Source organism: Python bivittatus, unplaced genomic scaffold (genome assembly GCF_059951505.1).
Source record: "Python bivittatus isolate LINGU-HERP-01145 unplaced genomic scaffold, Pbiv_v1 ctg000220_np1212, whole genome shotgun sequence".
Taxonomy (NCBI): domain Eukaryota; kingdom Metazoa; phylum Chordata; class Lepidosauria; order Squamata; family Pythonidae; genus Python; species Python bivittatus.
In genome coordinates, this window is record NW_028277048.1 from 22,886,531 (window position 1) to 22,912,188 (window position 25,658).

The following is a 25,658-nucleotide window of genomic DNA, read 5'->3' on the forward strand; positions in this document are numbered from 1 at the left end:
ATTCAGCACTTTTCCAATTCCTTGGGGGTACTTATGTCATCTCCCTGGGCATAACCCAATTTACTGCCAACAGATGAAACTTCCCAAAACCAGGTCGCACCAACAGAGAAAGCAGGAAAGGATATGAAGTAAGTGGATTTTAGCCAGTGTCCCCTTTATGACAATGTCCCTAAAAATAAATAAGCTTCCTTAAGATAACTTGCATACAAATCTTTCCCTGTAATGAAGGGTACATGTTGTATATGTTCAAGTGTTTAGTCCACTAACATCCTGCACAGCATAAATGCACACAATTTAACACCTCCCAGAATTTCACGCTATGCAAAGGGACTACAAGAGCAATATGGGGCCTTTCTAGTTTCAAATAGCAGATTTAATTAAAAAAAAAATCCTGTCTTTTCAGGAGTTCTGGAATACCAATGCCAGTTGTAACTGGGGAGATGGACAGATAGCCCACCTGGGAAAAAGAACTTTCTAGAAATCCCAAGAGAAAGCTGGTCCCAGAATTCAGGAACCGTAATATTCCGGCGTCTCATGATTATCTGACGACTGACATTGGAAGACAGAACACAAGGAAGCCAAGAAACAAAGCCTTCCTGTCTCTACAGATTAAACACGCAGTTATACCTCCCTTTCAGCTTCTCTCACAGCCACCAAAAACGGGAGACAAGGCTCTCATGTAGAACAAGCAGGTTTGGATATGGGAAGCAATTTTAGAGCCTGATGCATCCTCATTTTGGAGCAGTGAGCGGAACAGAGAGCCTAATCTGATGTCCTCAGGGTGGACAAGCTCCCTTCTTGGATTAGCCACTAATGGGATTTAGCAACTCATCCAATATCTCTCTTCAATACAGGAAGAGAGGGGGCTAAATGCCACTTTGGATCAAAGACACCCCCACCTCATAGAGAAATGCAGCTCAGTTAAGCTGTTTCTAATTAAAATAGTGCCTGCATGTCCATCACCGCTCCGGAGTTAGCCACGGCAACCCCAGCCAAAAGGACCTTGATGCTAAAGAGAAGGCAGGAAGTGGGGGGAAGGGGAAGGGAAACAGAGATTTAAAACTATAATCACCAGTTAATATGAAGTTTTCATTGGGGGAGCAGAAGGAAGCACAGATCTTTGTGTTTTGGTCATGTGTAGAAGCCCAGAATCTTCTACAGAGAACCCCTTAACTCACTCAAACACATGATACTTTGCCTCATGGCACACTCATACAAGTTGGACAACTCTTAAAACAGATTTTAAACTCTCAATTCAGACTGAGAAGAGACAGGAGATGCACAGATCTCAGTTCAGAAAACATGCATTGCATACTGAATATTTGGTTTGCCTTAACACTCTAAGCTGTGTGTTCCAATGACAGAAATAGAAAGGAAGCAACAATTTTGAGTCATGAACTGTATCACGTTCATCTCCCCCCCCCCATGCCAACCAAATGCAAAGAGCAGATCGGAGACAATAGCTACATAAAACGAGTTTAATATCCAATGGGAGTGCACAGAGGTCGTGGTGCATCCAACTGTTCAAAGAAGGGGGGAGGCGAGAAAAACACAAACAGGGAGCCATGGCCCATAGTATGAAGAAATCAGAACTAAGGGAAAAGGAAAGCACTTTACACCAAGCAGAGGGAGCTGAAGTTTTGAGGGGGAAGTGGCAAGGAGAGAGCAAAAGAGGAATAAATACACATTTGCCAGAAGGGGGGAGGGGAATACGTAGTACCAACACTGTCCAGAGGCAGGGAGTGACCCAAAAGTTACATGCAGTGATCTGGGCTTGACCCTAATACAATCATTACTCCCCAAAATTAACAAGGGAGAAAAACGACTCTGCCACTTCCCCCAGCACGGGAAAAAGAAACGTTTGTGGGCTAGAGCACAGGCCCAAGGGCAGCAGAGAGAGGGAGGGAGGGTTGTCCACTGGGGTCATATCATGCAACAGGGCAGCAATGAGAGAGCCCCCTCCTTTACAGCTTCCAAGGGGAGAGAATAGCAAGTTGGTTGGTGGAAACATCTAGCAGCTGGGATGCCCTTGCACGTGTGCATACATCCCTTGGAGGGAAAGTCCAGGCCAAGTAGCCAAGTATGGCATTAACAGGCAGCTTTTGATAGCCACTGGTCCCAAATCTTCTGCAGCAGCCCATTGATGCTGATCCCCTTTAGGGAGCGGGTGAGGAGAAGTAGAGAAAAAGGAATTTGTGCGACCTAGGAGGCATTATTCAGGGCTCTAGCGCCATTTGGTCTAAGAGGTTGGAATGCCAATGATTCAGCTCATCAGCAGCGTAAGAGAGCTAAGCGCATGAGCCACTAATCAGATTGTTAACAGGATGATAGAGAGGACGGCAAGAATAGAGCAGGACATTCAATACGACTGCAATCTAATGCCAACAGGGGGAGCCAGCTAATATAGACAGGACAGAAAGAATACATACGCTGGGAACCTAAAGTCCTTCTGCTCCTCCCCCTGCAATTCTTCCTTCCTTGTTTCGCTCAGCCCCTGCACACATGGAGGCTATACACCATCTCCCTTATCTCTTGGCCTCCTGACGTGGGATTTTCCACCAACCTGCACCAACAGCACACGAAAGCAAGAAGCAGCTGCCACTGAGGAGTATTGGTCACCTCCAAACAAAGAGAGCCAAATTTCACAGACCACCAAAAATACAAAAATTGATCCAACAGAAAGAAAGAAAGAAAGAAAGAAAGAAAGAAAGAAAGAAAGAAAGAAAGAAAGAAAGAAAGAAAGAAAGAAAGAAAGGCCACAGAATTGGCATCCAACTCCCACTTGTCCCAACCCTCCCACCGCACCCATATATTTTATTATCTCTATATATATATTTATCACACACACACGCGCACACACAGAGACCGTGCAAAAAATCCTGGCAGAGCCAGAACATGAGAAAAAGAGAGAGAGAGAAAGAGAGAGAGAGAGAGAGAGAAATCAAAAGTTAGCCCCAACCCTCCCCCGCCCACCCCCTCCCCCCAACAGCAACCGGTGCCGGCAAGAAAAGCAAACCCAAGAGGGAAGAAAGGGTGTGACAAGAAGAGGACTGGAGGGAGGGGATCAACCCAAAATGGAACCAACAGTGAGGGGCTTAGCCCACCACCCTCCTGCACTCATTTCTTGTTCTTCAGCTGGTTGGCCAGCCAATCTAAGCCCTCGTAGAGGCCATCTCCGCTGGTGGCGCAGGTGGCCTGGATGTACCAGTTACGATGGCGCAGTGAATGCAGGCCCAGCTTGTCTGTGATTTCTGCCGCATTCATGGCGTTGGGAAGGTCCTGGGGAAGGAGGCAGAAATGCAAGAGATGAGAAGCCAAATATGAACAACGTTCCCCCAAGGCTGTCAGAACAAAAACCCAAAAACAAAAGGGGTGCTCAGAAAGTGACCCCTGGAATTGATTAGGAACTAATGCCTTTTGAATCCACCCTTCTTCTGCTTGGGGGCCCCTGAACCAGTCCCTTGCAGGGAGCTGGTAAGACTCCTGCTTCTGTACCAGTGACAAGTCTGCTGAAGGAAACCCCCTTTGGCCTGCAGACCTTGTCTACCTGCTCCTCTCAGCAAGATTCTCTTTCCTGTTTGACTCTTAGCTTTGCTGCTCTGTCTTCCAAAGTCATCCGATTCTGTAAACTGAGAAGTCCATCCATGGCCTCCAGGTCTCTACCAAGCCCAATTCCCAGAAATGGAAGCATGTAATTTTGAGGTACGAAACTCATCAATGTAGAGATGTCAGCCTTAAAATAGCTTTCATAAGAAAGCTCTTGGAACTGCCTCCTGCCCCACACAAAGGCCTGAAATCCCCAGCCCATCTTGCTCTGTAGCATCACTGGAATCCTTGTCCCCTCCCTCTGTTATTTAGGAAGAATTTTATATAAAAAATCCAATTGCAGGCATGCAGGAAGTTTGCACACTTAATGTATTGTGCTACTCTTAGTTATGTGAACAGACCACAGTTAAAACCTTTACCTGTGAATTGCCAGCTCAAGCTCTAACCTTCTTACACATGCATCCAGTTGCTTTACCCCAAGAATTTACTCCCAAGTAAATACTCTATGCAAAGGGATTTCGTGTTGTAATAGAATAGAAGCTACATAAACTTTTACTGTGCACTGTAATCATGTGTCAGTGTTCTTTCCCAAGGCCACCATTTGAAGGTGAAGGAGGCAATGACCGGCGTAGGGTCGGAAGAGACAAATCTTCTCTCCCCAGCTCATCACACTTATAAAGAAGCTTTTAATGATATACTTAAAAATACAACGTTAAATTGTATCAACATGTTCCTGTTCATTCTACTCATATGTGCAATCTTGAAAACTGGCTGAGGAACAGTGCAGAAATATTTCAAACAATATTATTTTGTATAACTTATACTGCTTCTGCTAATGACGGGGCATTAGAGCCTGAATTTAAATCTTATTTAGCATCTCTTTTAATTTCCAAGGAATAGCAAGAATAAAGCATCCACTCTAAAGCACATTTTTCCAATGGAAAGGGATGGAAACCAGCGTTGAACAGACACTAGACTCCTTTGGAAACTGAATTTAACACCCAATCCCAGAGTTGGTGGCTTTGGGACAGTCCCACAATCACAGCACAGTCCTATGTTATCCACACAGCTGCCAATGAGCGGGATTTATTTTTCCTCAATTTTCAACTCCTCACTTGCACAGCAGTAGTGTCATGACCATTTGTTTTTAAGAATCACAAAGAAGGGTGAGTCAAAGCAAGGTAGTTACAACTTCTCTTCACAGAAATAGCAACATGGATGGAAGAAGCAAATGTATCTGCCCACAATCGACACAATTATTATCAGCTCTTTCCTTGCCATGGAAAAGAATTATTTGCACACATCTCCCATGCCGTTTGATGTGTAAGCTATAAGCACGCCTGCATGCTAATGAGCTACAAACTGTAGTAAGGGAAAAACTTTACAACCTAAGATAGCACGTATAAAAGAACAATTTTTAAAGGAGGAAATTAAAGTGGCCCTGGGCTGGAAACGAGAGGACTCTTGATATTTCATGTCTGTTATAAGCACATGGGTTAATTGACTAAGTCAACAACTTAGAACAGGGCAAGCATTACTTCCTGTCGTCCTATCAGTTACTGGGGGAGAGGCTCTACGCAATATAGCAGCAACCGCAGGGAAAAGAAAGAGTTGAGTCTGCTTTTCAATACGCATAACATGATGTACTTTACCAAGGAACAGCTGCATGTGCCAATGTTAAATAGACTAATATGAATGCCTCTTAATTAACTGCACCCTACACAAAAACGTTATTGTGTGTATTATTAACTAAAAGCATTTCTGAGCTGAACAATTCTGGGTTCAAATTTGAGATTGTACAGTATCAGCTGAACACATGCAAGGGTTTCATTTGGGAACTCATGAGAGGACACTGCACCAGACTGTAGGAAACAAACATCCTTTCTTTGTTAAGTTTCTTAGGTAACTCTGTACCAAGCGAACTGAGAAAAGACACCATTTAAGGTCCACCTAATTTGTTCTTGGGGAAGAGATGCTGTGGTGATACAGTACTCTATTTATAATGAATGGTTAAGGTGCTTCACAGCTAGGACAGCTAATAGTGACTCTCTTCATAATGTATGAAGAAAAAGTATGACTGGGAAGAGGGGGATGAAAGGAAATGGTGGGAATGTCAGCCCTTCAAGGTTGTCTAGATCAGGAAACAGAGATTGGCTACATTAACAGAACCTTGGATGTCTGGTTGTGTTTTTCCTCCCCTCCCTCTTGTACCTCAGGGAGTCAGGGGAGAGTCTGCCTGAACCTCTTCCTAATAGTACACCTCCCCCAGGGCTCAAGGTATGCTTCTGTCCTTTTGGTTTCTGTAATGCCTTTTGAGTATTTCCCTCAAGGCATCTCCATGGCTCTCAACAGAGAAAAAGGTAGATGGACAAGTGTGAATATATGTGAAGAATCAAATAGAGAACAAGTAATTAAAGCTAGGGGGGACGCGGTGGCGCAGCGGCTTAATGACGCTGAAAGTTGCTGGCCAGAAATGGTCGACGCTTCAGCGGTTCGAGTCCAGCCTTCACGTTAACAGGGTGAGCTCCTGTTTCCTCCCCAGTTCCTGTCAACCCAACAGTTCGAAAACTCACGTGAGTAGATAAATGGGTACTCTCACTCCGGTGGAAGGAAAAATGCTGGCGGCGCCTTGCAAAAAGGAGTCAGGAGCAGTTGCTGGTAAGCACGAAAAACCGTGCGCGCCCGAAAAGGGCGCGAAGCAACAGAAACCCCGCCTCCTGCGCTCGCCAGCTGGACTCTGCCCTAGGAAGGAGGCTCTGGCAAACCACTTCCGAAACAATTGCCTTGAAAACTGCAAGGACTCGTCCAAGCAGTCACTGCAGAGTCGGTAACGACTGAGCGCAGATTTAAAAAAAAAAAAAAAATTAAAGCTATGCTGCTCTACCTTCCTCACATATCTTGCAAATGAGCTTGATGCATTTGGGTGAATGTGTACGAAGGGGAAAAATAGATAAATGGAAGATGGAGAGAGAAAGGGGTATGTCTGTTTATCTTTGATTCTGACCTTGTTTACTTTTTAATTTGGTCCCGTAAAACCAGCATACTGCACCCAACTAAATCTTCTCTCCTGAAGGAATGTGATTCTCAAGCAACCCTCCTCCTCCCAAAACAGTTCTTTCCTGAATTAAAGCATAGATTGGTAACACTTTGTGGATCCCAATATTGTCTGTCAACAGGAAAAGATGCTATGTGCCCCTTTTCAAATCTCACTACCAAAATTATTTCTGGTCCCTAACAAACTGGTAGACAGACAGGCATTTAGGCGGGATGCAAATGTCAACCATTCTCCACAGATGGAGACTTTCCAAACAGCTCTGCCCCCAAGAAGCTTGACTTGAAACTATCCTCTCAAGCCCAGTTGTCAAAGCAGTCATCCCATCCCGAACTCACCTGCTTGTTAGCAAAGACAAGGAGAACGGCATCTCTCAGCTCATCCTCTGCCAGCATTCTCATCAGTTCCTCACGTGCCTCATTTACTCGTTCCCGATCATTGCTGTCCACTACAAAGATCAGACCTGAAAAAGAGTATGTCTGTTTACCCAAGTGTACAGAAGGAATATATGATTAGAAGAAATTGGGTATTCTATAAAGCAAAGTATGAAGAGGTGGAAGGTCAAACCATGACCCCTTCAAAATAATGCAATTCCAGTATCAGAAATTCTGATTATTACAATGAGCAGCTCAGTCACTCAAAAGTGCTGGCAAGTTAGAAAGAGAAAAGCAGAGAGGTGGACTAGCCTCCAGTTCGAATTCCTCCAATGGGAGGAGGGAGAAAAAGCTTTCCTTTGGAAACCCACAGGTTGTTTACTAAAGAAGACAGATAGGAAGAAGAAAAATCCAGTGGACCAAGTGACTTTTCCAAAAGAGCATTCATATTAAGACTATTTGCTAGTAGATGAATTTTGGGCTGACAACAACAATGCATTTTTACTTCTTGCTTGCCCTACATACATGAATTGGCCTAGTTTTCACACTTGACTGGCAGAATTATGCCCTAAATGAAAACACCAGATTTTAAACTCTTCCCTTATGTGACCAAGGACACTGTCTTATAAACCAATCAACAAAAAGAAATGCAAAGACGCAAGTCCAACCAAGGCTTTTGAATCAGCCAATTAATCTCATACCTTCATCAAAAAACCCAAGGTACGCTGCTGAATTCAATAAATCAAAGTTTCGTTAATAATTCATGGATCTCAAACTGTATTAGGTATTAGGAAACTGTATTAGGTATTTGTATTAGGAAACCTAATTCTGCAGGCTGGAAATGTTCCATTGGATCATACAGCGTAGCTCTGATTAGAGCTCACCATGAAGCAGGTTATTCTGTACCAGTCTTGCAAGACAAGCAACAAAAGCAACTAGTTCAAAGGTTTTTTCCTATGTACCTAGCTTGCTCACACATGCCTGAATAAGTAATTTGTGGACAGAATAGAAAGTCTGAAAAAATGCAAAAAGACGTTTGGTCAATTAGATGCAATTCCTAATTTGCCTGAAGTAAGTAGCTATTTAAAACCTTGAAAATTAAAGGAATGTGGTTATTTGGTTGTGTTGCAAAGCTTATTCCACTGCTACATTGTTCTTAGGGTTAGCGAGGACTTCATAATTCTTAATCTACACATACCACTGCATACCTTATGACTACTGCATAAGCTTAAATCTCAGCAGAATCCAAGATAATTATCTCAGGGGAAAAGAGGAAAACAAAGAAACAAATACCAGTGTTATCAGCCACATAAACTTGCTGACTATCTTGGCTGCTCACAAATCACTGTTTCACTTCGAAACTGAGAGACAGCTACTGCTTAATCATTGCCTCTCTTGTGAGGGACGTGTCAAAGGCTTCAAATGGACCTTGCAATTAAAATTGTTTAGACAGCTCTTCCTAATAAAACATTCTTTAGCTGGCTTACAAAACAGACAGATCAATTGAAAGCTTTTTAAAAATCACAAAAGTGCAACGTGCAAGCTTACGCGCTATTTGTGACTGTGTTCTGACCTCATGTGCATTACCTTTGTATGGATTCAGGAATTTAAAAAATATAAACAGTACCAGTAAAATGCTCAAGCTGTATGATAAAACAATGCATCACCTAATAAACCCATATCAGCTAAAAGCTACCTGGAATAGGGAGGCCCTCAAAGTCTTTTCAGATGCCAAGGACAAAGTATTGCTCAGGAGATTGTTCCACAAACCAGAAGCCACTACCAAAAAGCCCCATTCCATGGAGTAATAGCAGTAGCAGTATTTTTATCCGGTGGGTGCATATCTCTAAGTGTAGCACAAGTGCTTACCTCTAAAAACAGCAGCAGCCCTTCCAATGGATCTCTAAGTAATTAAGAAGCAAAGGAGCCTCAAAGACCTGCTAGTGTGAAGGGCAGGGAGGGAGCAAGCATCACTTCATTCATCCCAATAAAGAGTAGATTTCCCCCTTCCTCTCCCTTCCCATACCCTGGGTATTCTGAAAGTAGTGTCGCCAGAGGGGCCGTATCTTGTCCTGGCCGCCGACATCCCATACAGTGAAGCTGATGTTCTTGTACTCAACTGTCTCAACGTTGAACCCTGGGGAAAAATAATAGGGTCAGAACTTGGGCTGCACAGCAGAAATGTAGCCCTCTCTGATGGAGTCAAGAATGCAGAGCATAAAGGGACATTCAAGAGCAGGACTGAGGCGTTGCAGAGGTCACAGCTAGTTTTCACATTCAGAAGCAACATCTTTAGTATTAACAGGACTTTGCATATGCTTATGGAAGTACAGATGGATGAACTGCCCTAGGAGACAGGTTGGCAGACCTGTTTTTCCATCTAATACTATCTCCATATAAAATTTAAATGATGTAGTTCTCTTGCTTACATCTAGAATTTAAAAGAGGACCTTAACCTTCAGCATTCATCAACAAGAAGTACTTACTGATAAACATGTTACAGTGGGAGATCTTAAGCACACACCACATCCCAATCAGAATCCCAGCTGTGGAAAAACAGCAGGTTTCAAGCAACCACAAGCTCCATAGTATTACTAGCTCTCAGTAATCTCACTAATGAGTCATCTTTTCCCACATACTTGGACAAAAATCAAAAGATGCAATCCATGAAGCACCATTGCTATGCAATCTGTTCTTTACCACAGGGGTCCAGCATAAGCACCTCTAATGAATGGAGGTTGCGCAGCAACATTGTATAGCCAATTGCACTCCAAACACCTTTGGAGGGTTCCCTTCTCTTTCAAGGCCCTTTAGTTTAGGACAATGCCACATCTCCAAACTTCTCTTTGCAAACATGATATTAGCTCACTTTCATCAGTTAAAGGGTACAAGAGAGTTCGGTTGTAGTCAGAGACAACAATGGTGTTTCGATAGCAATTAGCTATGGTGAGTGAAATGGAGCCCCTAAACAGCAAAGCAGAATAGCTCTGAATGGCAGTTGCCTGGAAGAAGGTTGCTTCATTATGGGATACCATGCTCTTTATGTTTTCTAAAAAGATGTGGGTGACCCCTTATGAAATTCAGATCAGCTGGATCTCTGGATCATTTCAGGAGGATCTGGCATACATTCTTACTGCACAAAGGCATTTTCAGAGTGACTCTGCTTATTGGAAGCCAAAACTTCACTATTAGGCAGACCTTGCCCCAATAGCCCTCCTAGTACACCAATAATACATCAAGTATAGACAAGCTACCGGCATCACAGGCAGGTTTTGCCTGTGTGTTTGTTTCATTTCCCATCTAGCTGCTGCCAGTTCTGTGAGTCACCCTAATTAAATCTACTGCGTGCCACATCAGGGAGAGAGAAAAGACTAGTTCAAATGACAAGGAAATGGCTTTAAGTCAGCCTTCCCTGACCTGGTGCCCTCCAGATGTGTTGGATTTCAACTCTCATAATTCCAGCCACCAGGCCAGAGAAGGCTTGTTTAAATTTATTAATTACATGCCTACAACATGCCAATCTTTCCAAGAACTGACACAAAATCCCTAGAAGGAAGATAGGATCCAAAGGTCCCATGGGAAAAAAGATATTTGTTTATGCTACTGCCCTGAAATGATGTGACATGTCCAGTTTCACTCTGCAGCCATCACATGCTCGCAGTTCCACCTTCAAAAAGGAAGGAAAGTATTTCCCAGAAACAAGAAGGCCATACCAATAGTAGGGATAGTGGTGACGATCTCTCCTAGTTTGAGCTTGTAGAGGATGGTGGTTTTCCCAGCAGCATCAAGACCCACCATAAGGATTCGCATCTCTTTTTTGCCAATCAGGCTCTTCAGCAAGTTGCCAAATATGTTCCCCATGGCAGCAAGTTCAACAGTGCAGGACTTGGCTTCTTCTGCCCAGCTGATGTCAAAGGACAAGTCCTATGAATGTGGAAAGTGCTATTAGCTGGAGAAGTAACAGCTCCCTCCAAAATGTTTTGGGACAATCAACAGAACCACAAGAGAAGATCCTAACAGTCTTGAGACTAGAGAATTAAGGATTTATATCGCTAGCATAGAAGAAGAGCACATATGACCCTCCAGATACTATTGGTCTACATCTCCCCCTTAACCCTGACCCTTGATAGATTGGCTAGAACTGATGATAGTGAGAATCCAGCTTTGTATTAGCAGACCTACAAGAAGGTAGGCTAGAGAAGTAGGTAAATTATTCATCTTCTTATAGGCCTTCTATGAGGTCTCCTGGCTCTAAAACATTTCTGAAGATCAAATATATTCAGGCATGTAAACACAAAACTCTTGATTTCAAATTCAACAGGCACTCACTGAAAGTACACCAATCAATAAAACTCTCTCAGTGAAAGACAATACAAGGAGACATGAAAGTTCTCCCTGTGGTGCAGCATCTTTTTTGGTTCACTCACCCATGCATTTGATGTGGGAATTCAAGCTGCCATTGGAAAATCTCTTGTGCAAGGGTGCACAAACATTTTCAAGCTGAGGGCTTACTTTGAATGAGCAGCACACTGGAAGCTAAATTCCAAAAAGTGCTCTAAGCCAAGACAAAGGAATAGGTACAGGAACAAAAACAATGTTTTGATATTGTTTAAATTTAAGTGAAATTATAATAAATATATTGTTTGTCTTTTAATCATTTCACTCAGTTAAAGATTACAGTTGGGTAACAATTTTTGAAGCCGCTCTGGGGACCATGTCCAAAATTTGGGAGGCTGCAAAAAAATCCTAAGGCCTTATTTTGAGCACCTGTTACTTCAAGCAAAAAAAAAAAAAAAGGATGACCTGAGCTGAAAGCTGGCCTTCCTGAAACCTTCTGCAAATAAACTTTCACAAAAGTTATTCACCTACCATGCCTTTTCCCACAGTACTGTCTACCTGCACAGGTTATTCCTTTGCAGCATCGGAGCTGCTTGAAAGAAAGATATATCAACTCTGTTGCTGGGGTTTTTTTCCTTAGTTGGTCACTGAAGGCCATTCTTGGTCAAAGCAAAAAAGGAAATGGCAACTCATTAGCCTCATAATTTCTCTGGCTTCTCTTCAATAATCATGGAATATTAATCCTATTTGAACATTTTATCACTGAGACTTAACAATACCTATTTCATTCCTTTTAAAGCTCTCCAATACACACAATTCACAGCCCAATTTATGAAGTGCTTATGAACTTCTAAAAGTGAGTAAAACAGGATGAAATCAATCCTCATTATACAATCATTTCTTCACCAAGTATGCAGGTTTGGGTAGGGTCAAATAAAATAGTGGACCAAATCAGAAACTGGTTTAATCCAGCACACCTAGGCCTGAGTATTTAAGGAATAAAAAGTGGACTACAGGAATACCAGGCCAAGGCCAGCATGCCTTAGTAGACAGATATATATAGAGGATAAATAATGCACTTAAACCTCAGATGAAGTGACTATGTTTTCATAAAGATGCAGTCCAGTTCGGAAGAGTTCAGGGCCTTTAGACTAGAGATAACTGCTTATTTTTTTTTCTCACATTTTCCTCATTCCACGGTCCCACTACACTTATTTCTGATGAAGGAACATACATAACACCAATATAAAGAGAACTACAGTACATACAAATCCAGAGATAGTGTTGGGGGCAGGGTAGGCATTACACGGACAATTCAGTCCTATAAGGAACTCTTTCTCCTGAGTCACATTAGTGAAAAGCAACCCAGAGGCGAGGGGACACACGTGCCAGGCACTGCCCGTCACACAAAGCGTGCCAAGCAAGCTCCATATGGCAGTGCTCACGCCTTGGTGGATTCCCTCTTTCACTCCCCCTCTCCCCCCGCAAAGATATGGGCGCTCAGAAACAACAGAGCTCAGTAGGCTCAATTTCCCTGCCCAAACTCCCGAGCACAAGCGGGGCCACCCATCTCCCCTTGATTTAACTTGGCAGCTTCGGGAGCGGGGAGGCCATCCCAGAATCCCCGCTCCGGTTTAGGCCGGAGGGACCTGGCGCCCTCTTCCGTCAAGACGCCGCACGTCTCCCACGCTCTTCGGCTCAAGGTTTTCAGCTTGCAGGTGGGATCTACCACGACCAGGTATTACAACTCTTTTTCTTACCCTAAAAAAATCACGCGCGGGCCCTACCGGGAAGGATGCTGAACCTCAGTCTCCCTGTATTTCCCTCCTCAGACACGGCAGGGGCCACCCGGATTCTCCCCTCCGGCTTACGACACCCGCCCGAGTGGCGCCCACCCGAAGGGGTGCCATCCACCCACACGCGCTCTGCAGCGCACGCAGCCCCGGGAGCAGCCGCCGCGCCTCCCGCGCTGTCACTGGGAATCGCTCAGCGGCGCTGGCTTCGTTGCCACCAAGCCTGACACCCCCACATTGCAACGCGCAGGCTCCCGTGGCCCTCGCGCTGCAGCTTTCCGGGGACCCTCCCCGTCATTGTTTCGGGCCACAGCAGCCTTTCCAAAGGAAGGAACACCCCCCAAATACACCCAGCCCCCTCCCTCTTGTCCCAACCCCCACCCGGCCTCCCACACGGCAAACGCCAGGGAAAGCCTTGGGAGCCACCTCGCCTCTCCCGCCTCCGTGCAAGCCACTGCCCAGCCTCTCCCCATCGCCGCAATACCCCAGCCGCCCTTTTGGTTTCCAAATGACTTCCGCGGGAGTCCCGGCCGACCGGCGGGCTTCACCCCCCGCTACCACCGAGCTCCCTTCTCCCGTAGTTGCAATATTTCCTCCATCTGCAGCGTGCCCCCCCGGCCCCCAGTTTCTTCCTGGCCACTCGCTGCCACTTCTGTCGCCGCCGCCGCCGCCGCCCCCGCAAAGTGAGCCGGGCCCGAGCACCCACCTGCTCCTGCGCGCGCGCCTCCGCCTCCTGCTGCCCAGCTGACTCTGCACTCTGAGTCCCCTTCCAGCCGGAAGCAGCGGCGGCGATAGCAGCAGCAGCAGCAACAGCAGCAGCGATCAAGCAGGCCCGTGGACACGACGCTCTCGCGAGATCTCGCCACCCCCTCACCCAGTCGGGTCGAGGGCGTTCGTCTCGCGAGATTGTGCGGGCCATCGTCTCCATGGTAGCAGCTGCTGTAATGTGGGGAGTGGGGGAGACACTGCCGCATGGAGGGGGTCTTGAGTTGCGTCTTGGCTGTGGTGGTCCTTTCAACCGATGTTAGCTACCGGGAGGGCTCCTGTCTTGCGGAGTGCCTTGGAGAGATTGTGCCTGAGTTGTCAGCTTTTATGTATATATAAAATTATATACATACAGTATATATGTATGTACATACCTTTGCTGTTCTGGCTTCATGCTTGATTTGAAGAAATATAGATAAAACTCTTGCTGGCCAACCCCCCCCCCCCCAAAACTAACCAAAACCACTGAAGGCCTTGGGAAAATTCTGGTGTGGATAGGGTTATAATACACCTTAATCCTTAGATGGTGCTGGACCTAATAGTGTCTAGGTGGCATCCAGAACTTCTTGATCCACTGAGACAATAAAATTCTTAGATAGCCTAGAAATTCCATCTCCTTTTGTTGAAAAGCAAAATTTCTAGCAAGACAATTGTTCACTCACCACTAATTCTTCATGACCCAATGGATCGGTTTGGGTTTTTTTGTTCTTGTAAACTTATGTTTTCTCCTCAGGTCCTGCCATGGTGCTTATTGTGGTGAGGGGTTGTTCCTGGGAGGGATGTATGAAGAACGTTAGGAGTGTATGCCAAGAGAATATATTCCCAGCAGGGTTACCCAAGGCATGAAGGTCATCCCGGCTGCCCAGCTAAAGCAAGCAGGCCCCTATACTGGATAGCAGCGATATAGGAAGATGCTAGAGGCAGATGATGATCGCTTTAATGACAAAACATCATTTCGTACTGTGCAGGAGAAGGCAATAGTAAACCACATGGATAAACGATACTGGGTCCCTCAGATAAATCCTATTGAGGAAGAGCCGAGGATCTTTCAGAATGTTAATAATATTTATGACTTGGCTAGATTAAAACCTTTGGAAGTCTAGTTGTTGATGTTGCCATGCAGGAAAAGAAAATCTGAAACCGCTAAGACCGAATTTCAGTGGGAATATGGAAAATCTTGAACTCCATTGAAAGGAACCAAAAGAACTGTGGAATGAAATCAAAGAAGTTGTTAAGGATGAATGTAAAAAGAAACTGCCAAAGACTAAGAAACAGAAGAAAGCAAACTGGGTGTCAGAACAAATGATGGAAATTGCTGTGAAGAGAAGCCAAAACCAAGAAAAACAAAAATCTCAAGATTCCAATAGATAGATATCAGAGAAGATCAAACAAAAATGGAAGGAGTATACTGAAATTCTGTATGATAGAGATGTCAACCTCTAAAATATCTTAGAAAATATTCCCTATTTACAAGAACCTCTAGTTCTAAAAAAATGAACTTAGATCAGCACTCTGGTCATTGACAAGTAGGAGGGCTAAAGAAATAGATGGTATAATTACAGAAATATGGCAAGCAATATAAAAAAATCGGTAAACTATGCCAGCAAATCTGGAAAACAATAGAGTGGCTAAACAGGTTGGAAGAGGCTAGTCTATATACTTATATCAAAGACAGGAGACTTAACAGAATGTGCAAACTGTTGTACAATATCCATAATTTCACATGCTAACAAAATGATGTTTAGGATTATTCAACACAGATCATAGCTCTAAATGGAAAAAGGGAGATACCAGATGTTTAAACTGGTTTTAGAAAAAGCTGAGGAATGAGATATGATTGCTCATGGATGCTGGATAATTGAGAAAGCCAAAGAATACTAAAAAGAAATCAGTATGTGCTTTATTGATTATAATTGACCTTCGCTTATGTCAATCATATCAAGCTGTGGAATGTCTTTCGGAAAATGGGAATCCTAGAATACCTTCTCCTTATTTATTCAACATGTATGCTGAAGATATATTGAGGGAGGTTGGACTTGAATATGACTATGGTTTTAAAATTGGAGGAATAACGGGCTATGCTGATTACACTAGTCTGTTAGCTGAAAATGCAAATGATCTATAAGCTTAGTAATGAAAGTCAAGGAACACAATAAAAACATAAGACTAAGATTAAATATAAAGAAGACCAAACTCTTGAAAACAGGTACAGCAACCAACCATACAGTTGACAAAGAAGATATTGAAATGGTGCATAGCTTCTGCCTTTTAGGATCAACTATCAACAATAAAGGAACCAGCAGTCAAGATAAGCCAAAGAGTAGCAGTTGATAGAGCAACATTTAAGCAGTTGGATAAATTATTCAGATGCAGTGACATGTCTATACTTAACAAAGGTCACAGTTGTGCAGGCAACGGTTTTCCCTGTGACACTATGGAAGCGAAAGTTGGACTGAAGAAGCAGGATAGAAAGAGTATTAATGCTTTTAAACTTTGGTATTGGGGAAGACTCCTGAGAATACCATAGATAGCCAAGGAAACAAAACAATGAATCATAAATCAATTCAGAATTCTCACTCGCCCAAATAATGACATTCAAATGATTGTATTTTGGAAATGTTATGTGAAGACTAGGTCTATACTGCTGTTGAAATAAAAAAAGCAGCAGTCTATACTGCTGGGAAAAGTGGAAGGAAAAAGAGGGTGACCAGTGGCAAGTGGGTAGACTTGATCACAGTGGTGGTGGGGGTATTTTTGGAGGATCTGAAGGGTCAGGCTGGGGACACATCATTCCAGAGAAGATCTATCTTTGTATTCAATAAGAGTTGACACTGACTTGATGGCAGATAATCAGTCAAGCTTATGCTTGTGTCATCTGTTGTTATATCCACCCCCCTTGTCTACTGTCAGCCTCTTTTTTACCTGCTCTCAGTTTTTCCAAGAGTTGGGGCCTATCCAATGACTCCTGCTTTATGTGTCCAAACTAGCCTTTCTTCCTCACTTCCAAAATGTTATCAGCATATCTGAAGTTGTTGAGGTTTAATTTCTTATTACCAACATTTCTTATTATATACACTAAATAAAAAAGGTGGCAGTACACAACCTTCAAGTATTCATTTCCCAATTTTGAACTACTGTGCTGAGTTGCTCCATGTTCCTAATTGTTGTTTCCTAGCCATTATACAAATTCTTCAATAGGCAGATTAGGTGGCCCAGTTCACTCATGTTTTTGAGTGCTATTCAGAATTTGTTGTGGTCTGCAGTCAAAAATCTTACTATAAGTGGCAAAAGTCTAAATAAATGTATTTTAAGAACTTTCCTTGCCCTTTCATATCTATCAGCTGTTCACAATATGAATGTGGTATACCTACCTCTTCTGAATCTAGCTTGTATATCTGGTAGTTCTCATTCCATTTTTTGGGTTGAAGACTGGATTGCAACATCTTGAACATTATCTTACTTGTATGTGAAATAAATGCAATTATCTTAGAGTTGAGCATTCTTTAGCACTGCCCTTTTGGAATATTACAATTTGTTGGCTGCTGTTGTGTTTTCCATATCTGCCTATAATCTCAAAGTAGCACTTTTAATTACAGGTAGTCCTCAACTTATGACCACAATAGAGACCGGAAAGTTCATCATTAAGCGATGCATCACATGACTGCACCCAATTTTACAACCTTTTTTGCTGTGGCCATTAAATGAATCATGCAGCTGTTAAGCAAATCTGGCTTCCCCCATTGATTTTGCTTGTCAGAAGCTGGCTGGGGAGGTCGCAAATGGCAATCATGTGACTCTGGGACGCTGCAATTGTCATAAATACATGCCAGTTGCCGAGCACCTGAATTTGGCTGCGTGACCACGGGGATGATGTGACAGTTGTAAGTGTGAGGACTGGTCATAAGTCCCTTTTTTTCAGCGACGTCGTACTTTGAATGGTCACTAAACAAATGGTTGTAGGTCAAGGACTACTTGTATGTTGCCTTGCAAGATTTTAAACAGTTCAGCAGATTTAATGCTTTTCAAAATGTCTGGCTGTAGTTCAGTGATCAAAGCTTCATACATATTAGTGATTTAGGAATCTTTTGAATGCAGTTCTTCTCTATATTTGTATCATCTCTTCTTCACATCTTCTTTCTCCAGGAGATCTTTGTCTTTCGTTGTCCCCATCTTTATATGAGTTCTCCCTTGATTTTTGTAATTCTCTTAGATGCATCTCTTTTTTTCCTATTCAGTAGTTACCCTCAATTTATTTGCACTGCCTATTTCATCTACTTGTTTCTTCTGGCTCTTCTCTGAAACTCAGTGTGTAGTTGGATAATTTTTTCTCTGTTTTTGTTGACTTTTCCTTTCTACCTTTCAGCGGCAATTTTCAGCATGTCAGCAGGCAGCCATTTTATGTTCTTTTGCTTTTTACATTTTAGGATATTTTTGTTTGCTTGAACTTTAACAACGTCACAAATTTCAGTTCAGAATTCTTCAGGCAGTCAGTTTAGCCAATCTAATCCATTAATTCTTTACCCTTCCTGCACGATCGTATGGAATATGGCTGAGTTTGTATCTTCTGGGTCTATAGTAATGGTTTTGTTTTCCTTAAGTAGCAATTTTGTGAGAAGTTTGCAATCTGAGCTGTAGTCAGCAGCATGGTTTTTTTTCATTTTGTTTTGTTTTGTTTTGTTTTTGGCTTTGCTGGCTGAATAGCACTTCTCCATCTTTATTTGCAGAGTTTATAGTCAGCCTTTAGTAGCCTACCTAAAAGAACTTGTCATACTTTTCTAGATTGAATTTAAAACCAGTACAGTTTAATTTAAAGCCAGGGGAAGAACTTCTGAAAACCTGATGAAAAAAAAAAACACAGGGCAGATAAAAGCTACTGTATAAGATGAAAATCGAACATCCAGCTCTTTTAGAAAATCCAGATATTCTCCTTATTCTGCCAAATCTGGCTTTAGGTTGGAAGTGATCTGATTTATGTGCAATTTCAGGGGACCAATAAATTGTTACACAGGAACTTTTCTGACATGTTTTTGTTTGGTCACAATCCTAAATCTACTTACCAGACAATAACCTCATTAAACTTAATCAGACTTACTTTGATGTGATAGATATGTAAAAAGTTACACTTTTAAAATGATAATATTGAGAGAGAAGAATAAAGATTGACGTCCTGTTTTTAACAGATTTTGGTTGATATATGGTTGCTTATTACAGCCTCATATGTGGTTTTAAAAGCAAACAAACAAAAACCAGTGGCATCCTAGGACTAGTTTGGGAAGTCACCTTGGAAGAAGGCAGCAGCAAGCTACCTCTGTGTTGTGGCCAAGAAAGCAACAATCATCAGGAAAACCTGACTTACATAAGTGGTTTAGAAAATAGCTTCCGTTGAGAAATTGATTATATATATAAAAGCCTATGAGCATTGTACCCACCAGCCAGATAGCTTTATATCTAGCTTTAACAGTGAGGTTGAAAAGAAGAACTTGATTGAATTCCCTCCCACTTTCCACATCGCAAATTTTAATATTACAGTACTGCATCAGGCCACATTTCATGTCTTGATACTATTAAGAAAAAGGGATGAACATATAGGTCTTAGATCAGTCCAAAAACAGTCTGTATTACAATGCTGAAATAATGTGTGGGTAAATAACAAATAGGGGCCCTAAATACTTAATGTTCCTCTTGTTTGAAATAAACTGAGCTTTATTTAAAACTGAATAAATTTATCTCTGCGTTGTGTCACAGATTATTATTTTCCTGTGTTCACTTGGAGCTTTCCTCTTCCTGAACTATGATTTAAAGCAAGAACAATATATTAAAACGAACAAAATAATTAAAACGCAGCAAATTCTCACAAGGCATCACTAGACATGTCTTTAGATTAGTGTTTGAAGTGGACTGAGCCATTTCCCTGCTGATCAATTGCAGCTGGATACATTGCTCCAAGTCTTAGATTCTTCCTGCTGCAATGGCAAGATTTTGATCTGATGCAGTAGAGAAGGCCCAGTGACTCTGACAACAGATTAGCAGAAGCTTTTATTCACTTCCCAAGAAGTTCTGAAGCTACATTTAATGATGCTGACAGATTATGAAGACGGAAGTAGAATAATGTCCTGCATGTCAGATTGTGTGGCACGCAGTTCATGTACAACTGCTTAGGGCATAGTGCCCAGGCACAGATGTGCTTGGCTTTTGCCAGTGCAAGTGAAGCAGAAAGAACTTTAGAGATAAGCAACTGAAATAACAAATGGATTTTATGGGTAAATCCAGTTATTGAAATATATCTTTAACTGTGACTCACTATCTGTGGCATTTAGAATATGAACAATAGAGTTCCATAGTAAATTAATGATTGACAGCATAGTTCTAGAGAAATCTATTATTTCTATTAAAAGAAAGTCCTGCTGAGTTTTCATTTACTCCCAGGTATGCATAACATTGCAGGCTATGGCCCCAGTATTCAAATTCATCCTTTATTGGTGTTATATCATATATGGCTAACAGAAAAGGATTCTGAGAAATGCAGTAAGGAGAAAAGACAGAAGTTCTGGCACAGATCCTCACATAACTGTTTCTTCTTATCCATCACAAGGTAGTATTCCCTGGACTACAGTACAACAGGATTGTCAAAATAGTAGATCTGCAGTGTGGGAATGATATAAATTCTCATAAATTTATTGTACCATATGATTTTATAGCCAGGAATTTATTCTGTGTGTTATCTGAAGTGGTTTCAAATATTTGGTAGGTAGGTGCGGACAGATAAACACATTTGTATCAGAAATGTTTTTTTCCCCCCCAAAGAATTGAAGACGATTCCTGTAGGGATAGTTGCTCATTTTGTCTGCACCTATCTCACTTTCACCTGTAGTAAAATGTTTTTGAGACAACACAAAAACCTGCAAAACATGTTCAACCAGGATGACAGTGAATGAATAAGAATTATGTATATGCAAACCACAGGAAGTGATTCCTGTCTCAAAACTACATTCAGCTTTTTAAATTTCCACTGTGTTGAACCTCTGTTGAAACAGAGGAATCCCTAAAAAGTCTATCCAGAAGTAAGCCTCATTCCTTTATTCCCCATAAGTATAAGGACAAACTTCAATGGGGCTTACAGTTGACTGGATGCAGTCATTCTATAAAGGAGGCTATCCTTTCACCACAAGAGAAATGGGAAAGATTGTAGTAAGTACAGCCACACTTTCATTCAAGGCCAGTTGGGGGAAAGGCAGCCTGAAATGATCTCCAGTCAAACCATTCAGTTACAAGGCAGTTAAGAAAAGTGGCAACGTAAGCAAGATAGCCCAGAGACATAACCCAGAGAAGACGTGTGTAGTCATTGTGTGACAAGCTAGCTCTGCCCCACTCTACGGCCATATGCTAACTTGTCTCTTTATGTCGCATACATTAAAATGCCTCTCTTCCTTATTAAACACCCCCTGTCACACATAGTTGACTGAGTTTTCTATGTGTGCAAACGCAAACCACTCCCTGCTGAAGCGCAGGGAAACTCATGCAATGAAGTCATGGCCGTGGGTGGAGACCAAGCTGAGCTCAGCAAGGAGACCTGGTCCAGCCTGACTCACAGCTTGTGGGTCCCTCTTGGGCTGGGACCAGAATGAGGAAACTGGGGAACGCTAAGGAATTCTGCCTTCTTTCATAGAAAGCCTCCTTTGGTTGGCTTAATGGACTCAGCCCCTAAGGTCTGTCAGCACATGACATTTCTTAATTTAAGAAACTAAAGATGGTCAGCAGCTAGTTCTCCTTGAGTGCCATTGTGATATGCAAGAAAGGGAAAATGTATCCTATAAAGAGGTCTGCCTCCAAAACCTGTTTCCACCAACACAGTGCTTTTCCCATTTTTCCCATTACTTTTTGTATGCAAAAAGAACTTGCTTTATCTGGTCATGTTTTCTACACTTTATACACACACAAACACATACACACACATATATACATATATAAATATATATATAAAAAGAAATTTTTAAAAGAATAAAAACAATACACATTTTGAAAGAGAAAAGTAAGGAAAGCAGTAAGTGAAAAAAGCACAAAGAAAGAAATAGAAAAAAGAAAGAAAAAGAAAAGGAAAAAAGAGAAAAGAGAAGAAGAGAAGAGAAGAGAAGAGAAGAGAAGAGAAGAGAAGAGAAGAGAAGAGAAGAGAAGAGAAGAGAAGAGAAGAGAAGAGAAAAAGGTTATAAAGAAGCGGCTTCCGGTTCTTAACACAGTTACAAGTACATTTATATTTTACCCTCTCTCTCTAAGGCTATGTTTTCTACACTTTCAGCTATCTGCTAGAACATCAGTGAACTGGGAGTGCACTCTGTGTCTGGGTGGACATATCCCAACTGTTCTCAAAAATGTGTTTGAATGCTCATGTTTCTATGTGAGTGCACATGTATGGGTAATTTATTGTAGGAAATTGCATGAGGTAGATATTGCATAGTTTTTACTATTCATTTCCCCATTTTATTCCCCTTTTACATGTAAAATGGGAAACACACACATGCACATAAATAGTACTCGATTTCTTTTCTGGGCAGTTGCCCACTTCTCTTTCCTTTAGTATCTTGGTTTCATAGGTAAAATCCTTATCGAGGATTTCTCTCCTAAACCAGGACTTTGAACCCCAACATTTGAGTAAAAAAGTGCCCGAGCATGTAAAAATATTGTTCCCTACTCACCCAATGATCTCAGGAATGAATCTGTACGCAGGGCCAAACGCACTTGAGGTCAACCACCTTTCTTTAATAACTATTAAAAAAACAGACATGTAGGAAAGATGCTGCAAATATAGTTTCAGATTTAGGAAAGCCTACGGCCATTAGGAAACATAACTCGGAAGACTGTGTGGAAGCCGTTCCCACCTGGAAGTTGCACTTCTTGAGACAAGGCAGGCAGCTGCCGGCAAGTGCAGCCTTACGGGAAGAGAGAACCCCTCTGATCTGGAGGACCCCCTCCCCATAGGAATATTCTGGGCAGCTCCCATTGGGACCCTAAGAGAGTCGGCATAGGTTAATTCTGGTAGATATGCACCCCATACAAGCGAGCAAGAAGATGCACTAGGCCAGTGTTGTCCAAACTTGGCCACTTTAAGATGTGTGGACTTCAACTCCCAGAATTCCCCAGCCAGCATGGCTGGCTGGGGAATTCTGGGAGTTGAAGTCCACTCATCTTAAAGTGGCCAAGTTTGGACAACACTGGCCTAAGCCGCAGGGAAGTGGGGGATTGTGATTTGCAAACTAGGCATCAAAAGGAGCTCTGCCCAGGCTCTTCTTCCCAACAAGGAACATGGGATAGGCGTTATTTCTGCTACACATTAAAAAACAGAAATTGGTGGCAATGTTTGGAGCGACTGCGGAGACTGCATTTCGGAGCCTCAAGCTGTGGTGTGCTTGTATTTTAGTGGCTGCTAACCCCCCACCAGCACTACTACATTTTCAACCCAAACATGTCCTTGTGCAAGTGGCAATAGGTTTTATTGTAGCTTTTGGGGAGCATCCGTTCTATTAGGTAACTGCAGCATCCCGAGCTGACCGGTGCTGCAGCCTTGCAGTGGCCACGTAGTAAATCACCCCATGGAGCTGGCTGCTGCAAGCGCCTTTCCCAGAGGCCAGAGCCAGGGCCTGACAGAAGTCAACAGGAATTTCCACAGGCTGTGGTTTGGACTTGAGAGGAGGAGATGTTTTGGCACTCCGATGCACACACTCATATATCAAGCTAATTGCAAACACATACACATACACACCATGCGAACCACATATATTATTATAGTCCATGCTCTTCCCACTTACTGAACAGCAAACACTTCCTGGCATGTGCCTGTAACTCCTAAGACAGCCGATCTGGTTGCACTGCTATAGCCAAACTGAAACATATATTCTGAGCGACGGGCTTCTTATCTATACAGGGTGTCTTTTCCTTTTCCAGCATTTACCTGCGGTGGCATCTCGTCATCGGTCCTAATGTTATTCTAGAAACAGGCTGCAGACTTTTTTATTACTTTCTGCTCAAGACTTTACCTAACTCAATCATTTTCAAACTAAGGACTTTTCCCTGCTCGCAGCTAACCACAGCACAGAGGCCCTGTCTGTGAGACAAGCTTAATTCACCCTCAGCTGCTAATGTAGTATTTCCCCTTTTATTCTGACACCATCCCAGGGAAGCTTCAAGTCTGCAAAATCTATTAGGCTTTGTCACCCATTCCCCTGAAGGCAAATCAGGGGATGGCAGTGACTTGAAACAGAAGCAGAATAAAGATGAACGAGGAAGGCAAATGTCATGCGTGTCAAGTTTCTGGTGACCTAAGGGCAGGTGAACAGCGTTTCAACTCAACAGCCAGGAGGGTCTCAAAAAATGGATACAACTCAACAGCCAGGAGGCTTTCTTCATGGATACAAGTGCAGAATAAATTCCTCTACATTGCAAAGGGTTCTGGGAGCATCCTAGGGTGGCTTCTAAGTCCTGGCAGGCCAGAAGCTCTCTAGTACACAGGAAATGCAGATTTTGATCCAGCTTAGTTTTTGGAGTTTAACAGCATAAATACTGTATTCTTTTTTTCCAATCCTTTGTTCTCCAGGTAACATGTGCTCTACCCTCATGAAAGCTGGTTTGTTTATCCTTGTGCATGAAAGCCCAGCTTTGGAAAATGGACTTTCCAATCCCATAAATTAAGCTAGTCTGTAGTTTAACTTCATAGACAGAGGGTTTTAAAATAAACTTTTTTATCTTTTGAATTCTAACTGAACTGATTTCCTAAAACCAAATATATTTTTACTAATTGCATTAACGTTATTGTGGATTTGAACCTCAGGGTTGACTGTGTGGGTACAATATTTCATTGTGTTATACATTATGAATGAGTAGAGGCTTTGATGTAATTTGTAGACTTTTTTGCAATCATTATTTTTTTACCAAGAAACTAACACTGGTGTAAGTGAGGAAGATAGTAAAAAATCTGTTCTAGCCAATAGACTGACTCTGATATCTTTAATCAAACACAAGAAGATATGGGCTCGAGGTGGGAACTCATGTTTACCTAGAGGAAGCACTTAACATATACAGATTGACAAAAGAAATAGACATTGGTCAATGAATGAATCTGGTTTCCCAAATAAAACTAGAGATCATCTTTCCCTCCATTAACTATACCAAATAGTTTTACAAATATAGATCAATAAAAGAGCAAAATAATAAATTAATCTTGCAATATAGCACTCCAGCTTCAATTTTGCCAGGCTGTGCAAAATTCCCAGCAACAGCAACTCTTGCAAATCTACTGCTAATTTTTAACCCCAAATGACAGTCTATTTCTCCTACCAACTACAAACAGCAAACACCCTCCAACTGAAGCTTTAATGTCCCAAGTCCTTCTATACAAGTAGTACTGAGGTTCTGGAACCATGCTGGTTTTAACACGTCTCCCTTCCTCGACTGTAGCTTGTGAAGAATCCAGCCCTGATATAGAATTTTTGCCACTTTGGTTCTGTTTGTTTCTTCCTGCAGTGACAGAACAGGATCAAGCCTATTCTCCACCCATTAATTCATAGGTGGTGGTTTGCAATAAACTGAGATATAGCCCAGCGGGGAGTCAAGGGAAGACAAAAGTGTATCTCTTTGAGGAATTCTTCCATGTTGCTCACCATCATTGGAAGCAAGTCTTCACTTGCAGCCAATTGTACTGAAATAAACCAAAGGACGAGGCACCTTTCCAGGACAGGGCAAGGGGTCCACAGAAGGCAGGTCAGCAGCCCAAAGCTCTTCTTCTGACCACTGTGGCTGATG

The 25,658-nt window shown here is 42.4% G+C and overlaps 1 protein-coding gene across 4 annotated transcripts; it reads right to left on the minus strand.

Annotated features, from left to right (window-relative positions):
• Positions 1–1,464: 1,464 nt before the first annotated feature.
• ARF3 (ARF GTPase 3) lies at positions 1,465–13,940 on the minus strand. Of its 4 annotated transcripts, none has more exons than XM_007426081.3 (5): positions 13,810–13,940; positions 10,686–10,896; positions 8,999–9,109; positions 6,937–7,061; positions 1,465–3,279 (listed from the first exon to the last, which is right to left on the minus strand). In XM_007426081.3, the coding sequence occupies exons 2-5, from the start codon at positions 10,831–10,833 to the stop codon at positions 3,118–3,120; spliced, it is 546 nt and encodes a 181-aa protein (XP_007426143.1). In that variant the 5' UTR covers positions 10,834–10,896; positions 13,810–13,940; the 3' UTR covers positions 1,465–3,117. The 4 variants fall into 4 exon arrangements, with proteins under 4 accessions (XP_007426143.1, XP_087994260.1, XP_087994259.1 ...); XM_088138134.1 differs by lacking the exon at positions 13,810–13,940 and adding an exon at positions 13,588–13,765; XM_088138133.1 differs by lacking the exon at positions 13,810–13,940 and adding an exon at positions 11,842–13,439.
• Between the last annotated feature and the right edge of the window lie 11,718 nt (positions 13,941–25,658).

Coding starts and splice junctions, on each gene's coding strand:
- ARF3 (XM_088138133.1), bottom strand. Junction 9,110..10,685: donor CACCACTATCCCTACTATTG/GTATGGCCTTCT, acceptor ATTTTTCCCCAG/GGTTCAACGTTGAGACAGTT. Junction 3,280..6,936: donor TTGTCTTTGCTAACAAGCAG/GTGAGTTCGGGA, acceptor CTCCTTCCCCAG/GACCTTCCCAACGCCATGAA.